This window comes from Catharus ustulatus, unplaced genomic scaffold, assembly GCF_009819885.2.
Source record: "Catharus ustulatus isolate bCatUst1 unplaced genomic scaffold, bCatUst1.pri.v2 scaffold_128_arrow_ctg1, whole genome shotgun sequence".
Taxonomy (NCBI): domain Eukaryota; kingdom Metazoa; phylum Chordata; class Aves; order Passeriformes; family Turdidae; genus Catharus; species Catharus ustulatus.
In genome coordinates, this window is record NW_024879474.1 from 18,840 (window position 1) to 33,001 (window position 14,162).

Genomic DNA, 14,162 nt, shown 5'->3' on the forward strand with positions numbered 1-14,162 from the left:
CCCCAAAAAATTCCCAAAAATTCCCCCAAAAATCTCAAAAAAATCCCCAACAAATCCCCAAAAATCCCCAAAAATCCCCCCCCAAAAAACCCAAAAACCCCCCTAAAAATCCCCAAAAAATCTCCAAACAAATCTAAAAAGAATCCCAAAAAAATCCCAAAAAAACCCCCAAAAAATCCTCAAAAAATCAAAAAAAAACTCAAAAAAATCCCCTAAAAACCCCCCAAAAAATCCCCAAAAAACCCCAAAAAATCCCAAATTTGGGGACCCCTCCCCCCTCACCTCCAGCACTCGTGACCCCCTAAAAAAATAAAAATTTTTTTTTGCACTTTCACACCTGGGAGGCCCCAAAATTTCGGGGAACCCCCCCAAAAAATTTGGGATTTCCCAACAAATGCACTTTGAAATTGGGGACTCCCCCAAAAAAAAATTTGGGGAAACCCCAAAAAAATAAAAATTGGGGAAATCCCCCCAAAACCTCTTAAAATATTGGGGGGAAACCCTCAAAAAATGCACTTTGAGACCCCAAAAATTTGGGAAAATTCCTAAAAAAATTGGGGAAAATCCCCAAAAAATTTGGGGAAATCACCCAAAAAAATTTGGGGAAAATCCCAAAAAATTTGGGGCCCCCCACCAAATAAAATAAAATAAAGTAAAATAAAATTAAATAAAATAAAGAGAGGTTTGGATGTTGCGTGGTTGAGTTTTTCTGGAATGTTCTGGAGCAAAATTCCTGAAATTTCAAGAAAAAAAAATCCTGAAAAAATCCCCAAAAATTCCCCCAAATTCCCCAGAAATTTTCCCAAAAGATTTTCCAAAAATTCCAAAAAAATTCTGAAAATGCCTCAAAAATTCCCCCTTAAAATGCCCCAAAAATTCTGGGAAATTTCCCACAAAATTCCACAAAATTCCAAAAATTTCAATTTGGGATCTCCCAAAATTTCCCCAAAAATTCCCTCCAAAATTTCCCCAAATTTCAACTCTGGGATCCCAAAAAATCCCCAAATTCCCAAAAAATTCCCCAAAATTCCCCAAATTCCAACCTGGGATTCCCCAAAATTCCCCCATATCCCCCCCCCAAAAAAATCCCCTTTGGTATCGCCCGCTCAGCAATGACGTCATGGGGCGGGGCCTGTCACCGCTCCCCCTTCGCTGATTGGTTGGGAATGGAATGGGCGGTGCTGATTGGTTGGGAGGGGATGGGCGGCGCTGATTGGTCAGCGTGGGACGCACGGGCGGCGCTGATTGGCTACGGCGGTGAGGGGGCGGGGCCTTGGATGCGGAAGTGGCGAGCGGAGTCGGCCCAGTGCTCCCAGTTCAGTCCCAGTTCAGTTCCAGTAACCCCTCCCAGTCCCTCCCAGTTCAGTCCCAGTCCATCCCAGTTCAATCCAGTTCATCCCAGTTCCCTCCCAGTCCCTCCCAGTATCCCCCAGTCCATCCCAGTATCGCTCCCAGTCTCTCCCACCCCCGAACTCTCGCGAGATTGCCACCCCCCGCGAGCTCCGCTCTCCTCCAATGGGAGCGCGCGGATGAACCGGAAGTGACGTCACACCCGGAAGTGGCAGCGGCGGCGGCAACGCAGGAGCGACGGTGAGAACTGGCATGGACTGGGAGGGACTGGGATGGACTGGGAGAGACTGGGAGGGACTGGGAGGGACTGGGATGGACTGGGACAAACTGGGATGGACTGGGAGGGAACTGGGATGGACTGGGGGCGACTGGGGGGGGACTGGGACGGACTGGGACAAACTGGGATGGACTGGGATAAACTGGGAGTGATACTGGGAGCACTGGGAACCATACTGGGGTAAACTGGGAGGGAACTGGTCCTTACTGGTGTGACTGGGAGAGTGAACGGGGGGAACTGGTGGGTACTGGTCTGTACTGGTTTATACTGGTTTGTACTGGTCTGTACTGGTCTCTGCTGGTTTGTACTGGTTTATACTGGTCCATAGTGGTCCATACTGGTTTATAGTTGTTTATACTGGTCCATACTGGTTTCTGCTGGTCCATAATGGTCCGTACTGGTCTGTATTGCTCTATACTGGTCCGTACTGGTCCATACTGATCCATACTGGTCCACACTGGTCCATACTGGTTTATACTGGTCCACAGTGGTCCGTACTGGTTTATACTGGTCCATACTGGTCCATACCGGTCCATACTGGTCCATACTGGTCCATACTGGTTTATACTGGTCCATACTGGTCTGTGCTGGTCCGTACTGGTCCATACTGGTTTATACTGGGCTATACTGGTCGATACCGGTCCATACTGGTCTGTACTGGTTTATACTGGTCCATACTGGTTTATACTGGTCCATACTGGTTTATACTGGTCCATACTGGTCCATACTGGTCCATACTGGTCTCTAACTGGTCCGTACTGGTGCAGATGAACCTGGAGCGCGTTTCCAACGAGGAGAAGCTGGAGCTGTGCCGGAAATATTACCTGGGTGAGTGACCTCTGACCCCTGAGTGACCCCAGGTGTGTGTGTGTCACCTGTCCCAGGTGTGTTACCTGTCCCAGGTGTGTGTGTGTCACCTGTCCCAGGTGTGTTACCTGTCCCAGGTGTGTGTGTGTTACCTGTCCCAGGTGTGTTACCTGTCCCAGGTGTGTGTGTGTTACCTGTCCAGGTGTTACCTGTCCAGGTGTGTGTGTGTTACCTGTCCAGGTGTTACCTGTCCAGGTGTGTCATTACCTGTCCCATTTAGCTGTCCCAGGTGTGTCCAGGTGTGTTACCTGTCCCATTTACCTGTCCAGGTGTGTGTGTTACCTGTCCCAGGTGTGTTACCTGTCCCAGGTGTATCCAGGTGTGTGTGTTACCTGTCCCAGCTGTGCCCAGGTGTGCCCAGACCTGTATTTATCTGTCCCAGGTGTGCCATTACCTGTACAGCTGTATCCAGGTGTGCCATTACCTGTATTTACCTGTCCAAGTGTGTATTTACCTGTCCCAGGTGTGCTCAGGTGTGTGTTACCTGTCCCAGGTGTGCTCAGGTGTGTCCTTACCTGTATTTACCTGTCCCAGGTGTGCCATTACCTGTACAGGTGTATCCAGGTGTGCTCAGGTGTGCCATTACCTGTATTTACCTGTCTAAGTGTGTATTTACCTGTCCAGGTGTGCCCAGGTGTGTGTTACCTGTCCCAGGTGTGTGTGTTACCTGTCCCAGGTGTGTCCTTACCTGTCCCAGGTGTTTATTTACCTGTCCCAGGTGTGTGTGTTACCTGTCCCAGGTGTGTCCTTACCTGTCTCAGGTGTATATTTACCTGTCTCAGGTGTTGATTTACCTGTCCCAGGTGTGTCATTGCCTGTCCCAGGTGTATGTTACCTGTCTCAGGTGTATGTTACCTGTCCCAGGTGTGTCCTTACCTGTCCCAGGTGTTTATTTACCTGTCCCAGGTGTGTGTTACCTGTCCCAGGTGTTTATTTACCTGTCCCAGGTGTGTGTGTTACCTGTCCCAGGTGTGTGTGTTACCTGTCCCAGGTGTGTCCTTACCTGTCTCAGGTGTATATTTACCTGTCTCAGGTGTTGATTTACCTGTCCCAGGTGTGTCATTGCCTGTCCCAGGTGTGTGTGTTACCTGTCCCAGGTGTATGTGTTACCTGTCCCAGGTGTATATTTACCTGTCTCAGGTGTGTCATTACCTGTATTTACCTGTCCCAGGTGTGTGTGTTACCTGTCCCAGGTGTGTGTGTTACCTGTCCCAGGTGTGTATTTACCTGTCTCAGGTGTTTATTTACCTGTCTCAGGTGTTGATTTCCCTGTCCCAGGTGTGTCACCTGTCCCCTTTACCTGTCCCAGGTGGGTTTTTGCTCCTCCCCTTCCTCTGGCTGGTGAACGTGGTTTGGTTTTCCCTTTACCTGTCCCAGGTGTGTCACCTGTCCAGGTGTGCTCAGGTGTGTCCTTACCTGTCCCAGGTGTGTCATTACCTGTCCAGGTGTGTGTGTTACCTGTCCAGGTGTGCTCAGGTGTGTGTTATCTGTCCAGGTGTTTATTTACCTGTCTCAGGTGTGTGTTACCTGTCCCAGGTGTATCATTACCTGTCCCAGGTGTATCATTACCTGTACAGGTGTATCCAGGTGTACCCAGGTGTTTCATTACCTGTCTCAGGTGTATCCAGGTGTGTGTGTTACCTGCCCAGGTGTGCCCAGGTGTGTCATTACCTGTATTTACCTGTCCCAGGTGTGCCATTACCTGTACAGGTGTATCCAGGTGTGCCATTACCTGTATTTACCTGTCCAGGTGTGCTCAGGTGTGTCCTTCCCTGTATTTACCTGTCCAGGTGTGCTCAGGTGTGTCATTACTTGTCCCAGGTGTGTCCTTACCTGTATTTACCTGTCTCAAGTGTGTTACCTGTCCCAGCTGTATCATTACCTGTACAGGTGTATCCAGGTCTGCTCAGGTGTATCAAGGTGTGTCATTACCTGTATTTACCTGTCCCAGGTGTATCCAGGTGTGTGTTACCTGTCCCAGGTGTGCTCAGGTGTGTGTTACCTGTCCAGGTGTGTCACTACCTGTCCCAGGTGTGTCCTTACCTGTATTTACCTGTCCCAGGTGTGCTCAGGTGTTGATTTCCCTGTCCCAGGTGGGTTTTTGCTGCTCCCCTTCCTGTGGCTGGTGAACGTGGTTTGGTTTTCCCGCGAGGCGTTCCTGGCCCCGCCCTTCGGGGAGCAGCCGCGCATCAAACGCTGTGAGTGCGGATTGGGGGGAAAATGGGGATTTGGGGAAATTGACAGAAATGGGGGGGTTGGGGAAATTGACAAAAAATAGGGGTTTTAGGGGGAAAATAAAAATTGGGATTTTAGGGGGAAAAATGGGGGTTTTGGGAAATTAACGAAAATTGAGATTTTAGGGGAAATTAACAAAAAATGGGGAGTTTGGGGAAATTAACAAAAATGGGGGTTTGGGGAAATTGACAAAAATGGGGATTTTAGGGGAAATTGACAAAAATGGGGGGTTGGGGGAAATTGACAAAAATGGGGATTTGGGGAAATTGACAAAAATTTGGGGGTTTTGGGGAAATTGACAAAAAATGGGGGTTTGGGGAAATTAATAAAAAATTTGGGGTTTTGGGAAATTAATAAAAATTGGGGTTTTGGGGAAATTAACAAAAATTGGGGGTTTGGGAAAATTAATAAAAATTGGGATTTTAGGGGGAAAATGGGGATTTTTGGGAAATTAACGAAAATTGAGATTTTAGGGGAAATTAACAAAAATTGGGGGTTTGGGAAATTAATAAAAATGGGGGTGGGGAAATTAACAAAAATTGGGGGTTTGGGAAATTAATAAAAAATTGAGATTTTAGGGGAAAAATAAAAATTTGGGATTTTAGGGGAAAATGGGGATTTTGGGAAATTAACAAAAATGGGGGTTTGGGAAAATTAATAAAAATGGGGATTTGGGGAAATTAACAAAGATTGGGATTTTGGAGAAATTAACAAAAATTGGGGGTTTGGGGAAATTAATAAAAAATGGGGGTTTGGAAAAATTAATAAAGAAGTGGGATTTTAGTGGAAAATGGGGATTTTTGGGTAAATTAACAAAAATTTGGGGTTTTGGGAAATTAATAAAAAATGGGATTTGGGGAAAAATTAATAAAAAATGGGGGTTTGGGGAAATGAATAAAAATTTGGGGGTTTGGGGAAATTAATAAAAAAATTGAGGTTTTAGGGGAAAAATAAAAATTGGGATTTTAGGAGGAAAATGGGATTTTGGGAAAATTAATAAAAATTGGGGGTTGGGAAATTAATAAAAATTGAGATTTTAGGGGAAAAATAAAAATTGGGATTTTGGGAACATTAATAAAAATTGAGGGTTGGGGAAATTAATAAAAAATTGAGATTTTAGGGGGGAAAATTGGGATTTTTGGGCTAATTAACAAAAATTGGGGGTTTGGTAAATTAATAAAAATTGGGATTTTAGGGGGAAAATGGGGATTTTGGGTAAATTAACAAAAATTGGGGGTTGGGGAAATTAATAAAAAATTGGGATTTTGGGAAAATTAACAAAGATTGGGATTTTGGGGAAATTAATAAAATTTGGGGGGTTGGGAAATTAACAAAAAATTGAGATTTTAGGGGAAAAATAAAAATTGGGATTTTAGGGGGAAATGGGGATTTTGGGAAATTAACAAAAATGGGGGTTTGGGAAAATTAATAAAAATGGGGATTTGGGGAAATTAACAAAGATTGGGATTTTGGAGAAATTAACAAAAATTGGGGGTTTGGGGAAATTACAGTAATTTCACGACTATAAGGCGCACCCTTTTGACTAAAATTTTCCCTCGAACCCGGAAGTGCGCCTTATAGTCCGGTGCGCCTTATCTGATGTACAAAGCGGCGAAATTTGCCAAACCGGAAGTGTGAGCTGAGAGCCGTGGGGGGAGCCGGAAGTGCCACTGCAGCCGGCTGGGGGCGGGCCCGGAGGCCCGCGACACTGCCCTGCCGGGTGGAGGCGGGCCAGGGGGCCCGAGGCACCGCCCCTCTCCAGTCCAGGGAGTCCTGGGGCCTCATGGCTGCCGGGTGAATGTGGGCAAGGGGGGCCGCGGCACCCGCCTTCCCGGGTCCAGGCAGTCTCGGGAGCCCATGGCTGCCAGGTGAATGTGGGCAAGGGAGGCCGCGGCACCCCCATTCCCGGGTGGAAGCAGTCCCAGGAGCCCACGGCTGCCGCGTGAATGTGGGCTAGGAGGGCCACGGCAACCCCGCTCCTGGCTCCAGGCAGCCGCGGGAGCCCATGGCTGCCGGATGAAGGCAGGCTAGGGGGCCGGCAGCAGCCCCGTTCCTGGGTCCAGGCAGTCCTGGGGAGCCATGGCTGCCGCGTGAATGCGGGCTGGGGGGCCGCAGCACCCCCCTTCTCAGGTGGAAGCAGTCCCGGGGGCCCATGGCTGCCGGGTCCAGGGTGGCTCGGTGGCTCGCGGCACCGCCCCTACCGGGTGGAGGCGGCCCCGGGGGCCAATGGCTGCCGGGTTGAGGCGGGGCCTCGGCCAGCAACCCCACGGGGTGAGCTGGGGGCGGGGCCTCACTGCAAAAAAAAAGTGCACCTTGTAGACCGGTGCGCCTTATCTGATCTACAAAGTTGCAAATTTTGCCGAATCCAGGGGGGTGCGCCTTATAGTCCGGTGCGCCTTATAGTTGTGAAATTACTGTAATAAAAAATGGGGGTTTGGAAAAATTAATAAAGAAGTGGGATTTTAGTGGAAAATGGGGATTTTTGGGTAAATTAACAAAAATTTGGGGTTTTGGGAAATTAATAAAAAATGGGATTTGGGGGAAAATTAATAAAAAATTGGGGTTTGGGAAAATGAATAAAAGTTTGGGGGGTTGGGGAAATTAATAAAAAATTGAGGTTTTAGGGGAAAAATAAAAATTGGGATTTTAGGAGGAAAATGGGATTTGGGGAAAATTAATAAAAATTGGGGTTTTGGGAAAATTAATAAAAATTGGGATTTTAGGGGAAAAATAAAAATTGGGATTTTAGGGGGAAAAATGGGGATTTTGGGAAAATTAATAAAATTTGGGGGTTGGGGAAATTAATAAGAAATTGAGGTTTTAGGGAAAATTAATAAAATTTGGGATTTTGGGAAAATTAATAAAAATTGGGATTTTAGGGGGAAATGGGGATTTTGGGGAAATTAACAAAAATGGGGATTTTGGGGAAATTAACAAAGATTGGGGGTTTGGGAAATTAACAAAGATTGGGATTTTAGGGAAAATTAATAAAATTTGGGATTTTGGGAAAATTAATAAAATTTGGGGGTTTGGGAAATTAATAAAAAATTGAGATTTTAGGGGAAAAATAAAAATTGGGATTTTGGGTAAATTAATTAAAAAATTGGGGGTTTGGAAAAATTAATAAAATTTGGGGTTTGGTAAATTAATAAAAAATTGAGATTTTGGGAAAATTAATAAAAATTGAGATTTTAGGGGAAATTAACAAAAATTGGGGGTTTGGGGAAATTAATAAAAATTGGGGGTTTTGGGAGAAAAATAAAAATGGGGATTTTGGGGAAATTAACAAAAATTGGGGGTTTGGGGAAATTGACAAAAAATGGGGATTTTGGGGAAATTGACAAAAATTGGGGTTTGGGGAAATTAACAAAAATGGGGAGTTTGGGGAAATTAACAAAAAATTGAGATTTTGGGAAAATTAATAAAATTTGGGGGTTTGGGGAAATTAATAAAAAATTGAAATTTTAGGGGAAAAATAAAAATTTGGGATTTTAGGGGAAAATGGGGATTTTGGGTAAATTAACAAAAATTGAGGGTTTGGTAAATTAATAAAAATTGGGATTTTAGGGGGGAAAATGGGGATTTTGGGTAAATTAACAAAAAATGGGGATTTTGGGGAAATTAACGAAAATTCATATTTTAGGGAAAATTAACAAAGATTGGGATTTTGGGAAAATTAATAAAATTTGGGGGGGTTGGGAAATTAATAAAAAACTGGGATTTTAGGGGAAAAATGGGGATTTTGGGGAAATTAACAAAATTTGGGGGTTTGGGAAAATTAACAAAAATTGGGGGTTTGGGAAAATTAACAAAAAATGGGATTTGGGGGAAAATTAATAAAAATTGGGGGTTTTGGGAAAATTAATAAAAATTGGGATTTTGGGAAAATTAGTAAAAATTGGGATTTTAGGGGGAAAATGGGGATTTTGGGAAAATTAACAAAAATTTGGGGTTTTGGGGGAAAAATAAAAATTGGGATTTTGGGAAAATTAATAAAAAATGGGGGTTTGGGTAAATTAACAAAAAAATTGAGATTTTGGGGAAATTAACAGAAATGGGGGTTGGGAAATCAATTAAAAATTTGGATTTTAGGGAAAATTAACAAAGATTGGGATTTTGGGAAAATTAATAAAAATTGGGGGTTTGGGGGAAATTAACGAAAATTGAGATTTTAGGGGGAAAATGGGGATTTGGGGAAAATTAACAAAAATTGGGGTTTTGGGGAAATTAACAAAAATGGGGGTTTGGGGAAATTAACAAAAATGGGGATTTTAGGGGAAATTAACAAAAATGGGGATTTTGGGGAAATTAACCAAAATTGGGATTTTAGGGGAAATTAACAAAAATGGGGTTTGGGGAAATTAACAAAAAATTGGGATTTTGGGAAAATTAATAAAATTTGGGGGTTGGGGAAAAATAAAAATTGGGATTTTAGGGGGAAAATGGGGATTTTTGGGAAAATTAACAAAAATGGGGATTTTGGGGAAATTAACAAAAATGGGGGGTTGGGGAAATTAACAAAAATTTAGGGAAATTAACAAAAATTTGGGGTTTTGGGGGAAAATAAAAATTGGGATTTTGGGAAAATTAATAAAATTTGGGGGTTTGGGAAAATTAATAAAAAATTGAGATTTTAGGGGAAAAATAAAAATTTGGATTTTAGGGGAAAATGGGGATTTTGGGAAAATTAACAAAAATTGGGAGTGATTTTAAGGGATTTTGGGGCCGTTTTTGGGGTGTTATTTTGTGCTCTTTTTTTGGGATAATTTGGGTGATTTTGTTGGGTTTTTATTCTGTTTTTGTGCTGAGTTTGGGACCATTTTTGATATTGATTTTGGGTGATTTTGTTGGTTTTTTGTCCATTTCTGTGCTGATTTTGGGGTCGTTTTTTGGGCTGATTTTGGCTGATTTTGTTGGTTTTTCTGCCATTTTTTTGCTGATTTTGTGCTGATTTGGGGGCCATTTTTTGGGCTGATTTTTGGTGATTTTTGGGCTGGTTTTGGGTGATTTCTGGGCTGGTTTTTTTGGCTGATTTATATTATTTTGATGATTTTTTTTGCTATTTTTGTGCTGATTTTGGGGCCTTTTTTTGGGTGGACTTGGGGTGATTTTGTTGGGTTTTTTCACTATTTTTGTGCTGATTTTGTCCTAATTTTTGTGGCAATTTTGTTGTTTTTTGGTGCTGTTTTTGTGCTGATTTGGGGTGATTTTGTTGTTTATTTGCCATTTTTTTGCTGATTTTTGTGCTGATTTTGGGGCCATTTTTGTGCTGATTTTGGGGTCATTTTTTGGGCTGATTTTGGCTGATTTGGTTATTTTTGTGCTGATTTTTTGCCATTTTTGTGCTGATTTTGGCTGATTTTGGCTAATTTTGGGTGATTTTGGGGCCATTTTTTGTGCTGATTTTGTTGGGTTTTTTGCCATTTTTTGCTGATTTTTTGTGCTGATTTTGGGTCCCATTTTTAATACTGATTTTGACTGATTTTATTGGTTTTTTTGCCATTTCTGTGCTGATTTTGGGGTCGTTTTTTGTGCTCATTTTTGCTGATTTTGTTGGTTTTTTTGCCATTTTTGTGCTGATTTTGTGCTGATTTTGGGTGATTTTGGACCCATTTTTGGGCTGATTTTGGGTGATTTTGTTGGGTTTTTATTCTGGTTTTGTGCTGATTTTTCGTGCTGATTTTGGGACCCATTTTTGGCCTGAATTTGGCTAATTTTGTTGGTTTTGTGCCATTTTTTGTGCTGATTTTGGCTGATTTTGTTGTTTTTTTGGTGCTGTTTCTGTGCTGATTTTGGAGCTGCTTTTTGTGCTGATTTTGGGTGATTTTGTTGGGTTTTTGCTGGTTTTTTTGCTGATTTTTTTGTGCTGATTTGGGGTGATTTCGTTGGGTTTTTGTCCATTTCTGTGCTAATTTTTAAGCTGATTTTGGGTAATTTTTGGGCCATTTTTTGTGCTGATTTTGTTGATTTTTTGCTCTATTTTTTTTCTGATTTTCCATATTTTTCTCTCTCTGTTTTTCCCAGACGTGATCCGCTCGGCCGTGGGCTGATTTGGGTGATTTTGTGCCCATTTTTTGTGCTGATTTTGGCTGATTTTGTTGGTTTTTGTGCCGTTTTTGTGCTGATTTTGGGGCCATTTTGTGAGCTAATTTTGGGTGATTTTGGGACCATGTTTTAAGCTGATTTTGGGTGATTTTTTTGGTTTTTTTCCATTTTTGTGCTGATTTTGTGGCCATGTTTTGAGCTGATTTTGGGGGATTTTGTTGGTTTTTTGTGCCATTTCTATGTTGATTTTTGTGCTGATTTTGGGTGATTTTGTTGTTCTTTGTGCCATTTTTGTGCTGATTTTTGGGTCATTTCTGGAGCTGATTTTGGGTGATTTTGTTGGATTTTCTGCCATTTTTCTGCTGATTTTGGCACCATTTTTTGAGCTGATTTTGGGTGATTTTGTTGGTTTTTTGTGCTGTTTTTCTGGTGATTTTTTGCTGATTTTCTGCTGATTTGGGGTGATTTTGGGCCCCATTTTTGTGCTGATTTTGTGCTGATTTTGGGACCATTTTCTGAGCTGATTTTTGGTGATTTGTTGGTACTTTGTCCATTTCTGTGCTGATTTTTAAGCTGATTTTGGGTAATTTTTGCACCATTTTTTGTGCTGATTTTGGGTGATTTTGTTGTTCTTTGTGCCATTTTTGTGCTGATTTTTGGGTCATTTCTGGAGCTGATTTTGGGTGATTTTTTTAGGTATTTTGTGCCATTTTTGTGCTGATTTTGGGGCCAATTTTTGAGCTGATTTTGGGTGATTTTGTTGGTTTTTTGCCATTCCTGTGCTGATTTTTGTGGTGGTTTTGGGTGATTCTGTTGGTTTTGTGATGATTTTTGTGCTGATTTGGGGTGATTTTGGGACCCATTTTTGTGCTGATTTTGGAGCCATTTTTTGAGCTGATTTGGGGTGATTTCTTTGGTTTTTTATGCTATTTTTGTGGTGACTTTTTGCTGATTTTGTGCTGATTTCTGGGCCATTTTTTGGACTGATTTTGGCTGATTTTTTTGTTTCTTTTGCTGTTTTTACGCTGATTTTTGTGCTGACTTTGGGTCCCATTTTTGTGCTGATTTTGGGTCCCATTTTTGTGCTGATTTTGGGTAATTTTGCTATTTTTGTGCTGATTTTGGGTGATTTCTGGGCTGATTTCGGGTGATTTTGTTGGTTTTTTGTCCATTTCTGTGCTGATTTTTAAGCAGATTTTGGGTAATATTTGCACCATTTTTTGACCTGATTTTGTTGATTTTTTCCTTTATTTTTGTGCTGATTTTCCATATTTTTCTCTCTCTGTATTTCCCAGACGTGATCTGCTTGGCCGTGGGCTGATTTGGCTGATTTTGGGTCCATTTTTTGTGCTGATTTTGGGTGATTTTGTTGTTCTTTGTGCCATTTTTATGCTGATTTTGTGGCCATTTTTTGGGCTGATTTTGGGTGGTTTTTGCACCATTTTTTGAGCTGATTTTGTTGATTTTTTGCTCTATTTTTTTTCTGATTTTCCATATTTTTCTCTCTTTTTTCCAGACGTGATCCGCTCGGCCGTGGGCGCGGCGCTCTGGGGGCTGGGCCTGGGCGTGTGGGTGGGGCTGTTCCAGACCCGCCGCAACCAATGGGGGGCGCTGGGCGACGCCCTCAGCTTCACCCAGCCAATGGGAGAGCCCTGAGAGCGGCATCGGCCAATGGGAGAGCGGCACGGTGAGGGCGGGGCCAGAATCAGCCAATGGGAGAGCTTGGGGGCGGGGACTTGTCCTTATATGGAGTGTGGCTTCACCAAACCAATGGGAGAGCCCTGAGAATGGGGACAGCCAATGGGAGAGCAGCACGGTGAGGGCGGGGCTTAAAACAACCAATGGGAGAGCTTGGGGGCGGGGCTTTGTCCTTATATGGGGCGGGGCTTTACCCAGCCAATGGGAGAGCCCTGAGAGCGGGATCGGCCAATGGGAGAGCGGCACGGTGAGGGCGGGGCCAGAATCGGCCAATGGGAGAGCTTGTGGGCAGGGCTTTGTCCTTATATGGAGTGTGGTTTTATCCAGTCAATGGGAGAGCCCTAAGAATGGAACTGACCAATGGGAGAGCGGCACGGTGAGGGCGGGGCTTAAAACAGCCAATGGGAGATTGTGGGGGCGGGGTTTCATCCTTATATGGGGTGTGGCTTTATCCAGCCAATGGGAGAGCGGCATGGTGAGGGCGGGGCTTAAAACAGCCAATGGGAGATGGTGGGGGCGGGATTTCATCCTTATATGGGGGTGGAGTTCACCCAGCCAATGGGAGAGCAGAGAGGTGAGGGCGGGGCTAAAATCGGCCAATGGCAGAGCTTGTGGGCGGGGTTTTCTCCAGCCAATGGGAGAGCAGCACGGTTAGGGTGGGGCTAGAACTGACCAATGGGAGAGGGTGGGGGGCGGGGCTTCACTCAGCCAATGGGAGAGGCTGGAATTGGGGGCGGGGCTTAGATTGGCCAATGGGAGGCAGAGAGGCTGGGGTGTGACCGCTTTGGGGGCGGGGCTTGGCTGAACCAATAGGAGAGCAGCAGTCTGGAATTGGGGGCGTGGCCTCAAACAGCCAATAGGAGCACTCTGACAGGGGGTGGGGCTTAAAGCAACCATTGGGAAGTTGGGAAGGGGCGGAGCTTTGAGCAGCCAATGGGAATTCCCTGAGAAAAGGGCGTGGCCAAGCTCAGCCAATGAGAGACCAGAATGGGGCGGGATTCAAAGGAAAAGCCAAATATGGGAAATGGGGTGTGGCCATGCTAAAAGAGGGCGTGGCCACATTAAAGGGGGCGTGGCCTTACTGCCCTGACCCCTCCCCTTTTCTCCTCCCCACAGGAAACGATGACATCATCACCCTCATGGAAGCCCCGCCCCTCTTTACCAAATAAAGGCACTGACCACGCCCACACCCAAATATGGGCATGGACGAGGTTATTATTGATGTGGGGGCGTGGCCACCCTAAAAGTGGGCGTGGCCTCACCACCTTGATCCCTCCCCCACAGGACCAATGATGTCACCACCCCACAAAAGCTCCGCCACAATTTTTCCCAAATAAGGGTGTTGACCACGCCCACACCCAAATATGGGCATGGGTGTGCCTTTACTGGGGTGGGCGTGGTCATAAATGGGCGTGGCTTTAATGTCTTGACCCCTCCCCCCACGGGAGTGATGTCATCACCACCTCAATGGAAGCCCCACCCCTTTTTCCCCTAATAAGGGCATAGGCCACGCCCACACCCAAATATGGAAGTTCATTGGCTTCTATTGGGGTGGGGGCGTGGCCACCCTAAAAGTGGGCGTGGTCTCAGCGCATTGACCCCTCCCCCCACTGTAGTGATGACATCACCTCCTCAATGCAAACCCCGCCCCCTTTCCCCCTAATAAATTCAATGACCACGCCCACACCAA

The 14,162-nt window shown here is 44.4% G+C and overlaps 1 protein-coding gene across 2 annotated transcripts; it reads left to right on the top strand.

The window, feature by feature from the left end:
- The first annotated feature begins 1,506 nt into the window (after nt 1-1,506).
- On the top strand, nt 1,507-14,161 carry PSENEN (presenilin enhancer, gamma-secretase subunit). Of its 2 annotated transcripts, XM_033086740.1 has the most exons (6): nt 1,507-1,590; nt 2,395-2,455; nt 4,588-4,692; nt 12,291-12,453; nt 13,232-13,240; nt 13,591-14,161. In XM_033086740.1, exons 2-4 carry the CDS (start codon nt 2,395-2,397, stop codon nt 12,428-12,430), a joined length of 306 nt encoding a protein of 101 aa, XP_032942631.1. In that variant the 5' UTR covers nt 1,507-1,590; the 3' UTR covers nt 12,431-12,453; nt 13,232-13,240; nt 13,591-14,161. The 2 variants fall into 2 exon arrangements, with proteins under 2 accessions (XP_032942631.1, XP_032942632.1); XM_033086741.1 differs by lacking the exon at nt 13,232-13,240 and having other exon boundaries at nt 12,291-12,462.
- Nucleotide 14,162: the final 1 nt, after the last annotated feature.

Excerpts from the sequence above, each read along its gene's own strand:
- PSENEN (XM_033086741.1), top strand. The coding sequence starts at position 2,395 with ATGAACCTGGAGCGCGTTTCCAACGAGGAGAAGCTGGAGCTGTGCCGG. Across the intron at positions 2,456-4,587 it reads GTGCCGGAAATATTACCTGG|GTGGGTTTTTGCTGCTCCCC; the intron begins GTGAGTGACCTC and ends TCCCTGTCCCAG. Across the intron at positions 4,693-12,290 it reads GCAGCCGCGCATCAAACGCT|ACGTGATCCGCTCGGCCGTG; the intron begins GTGAGTGCGGAT and ends TCTTTTTTCCAG.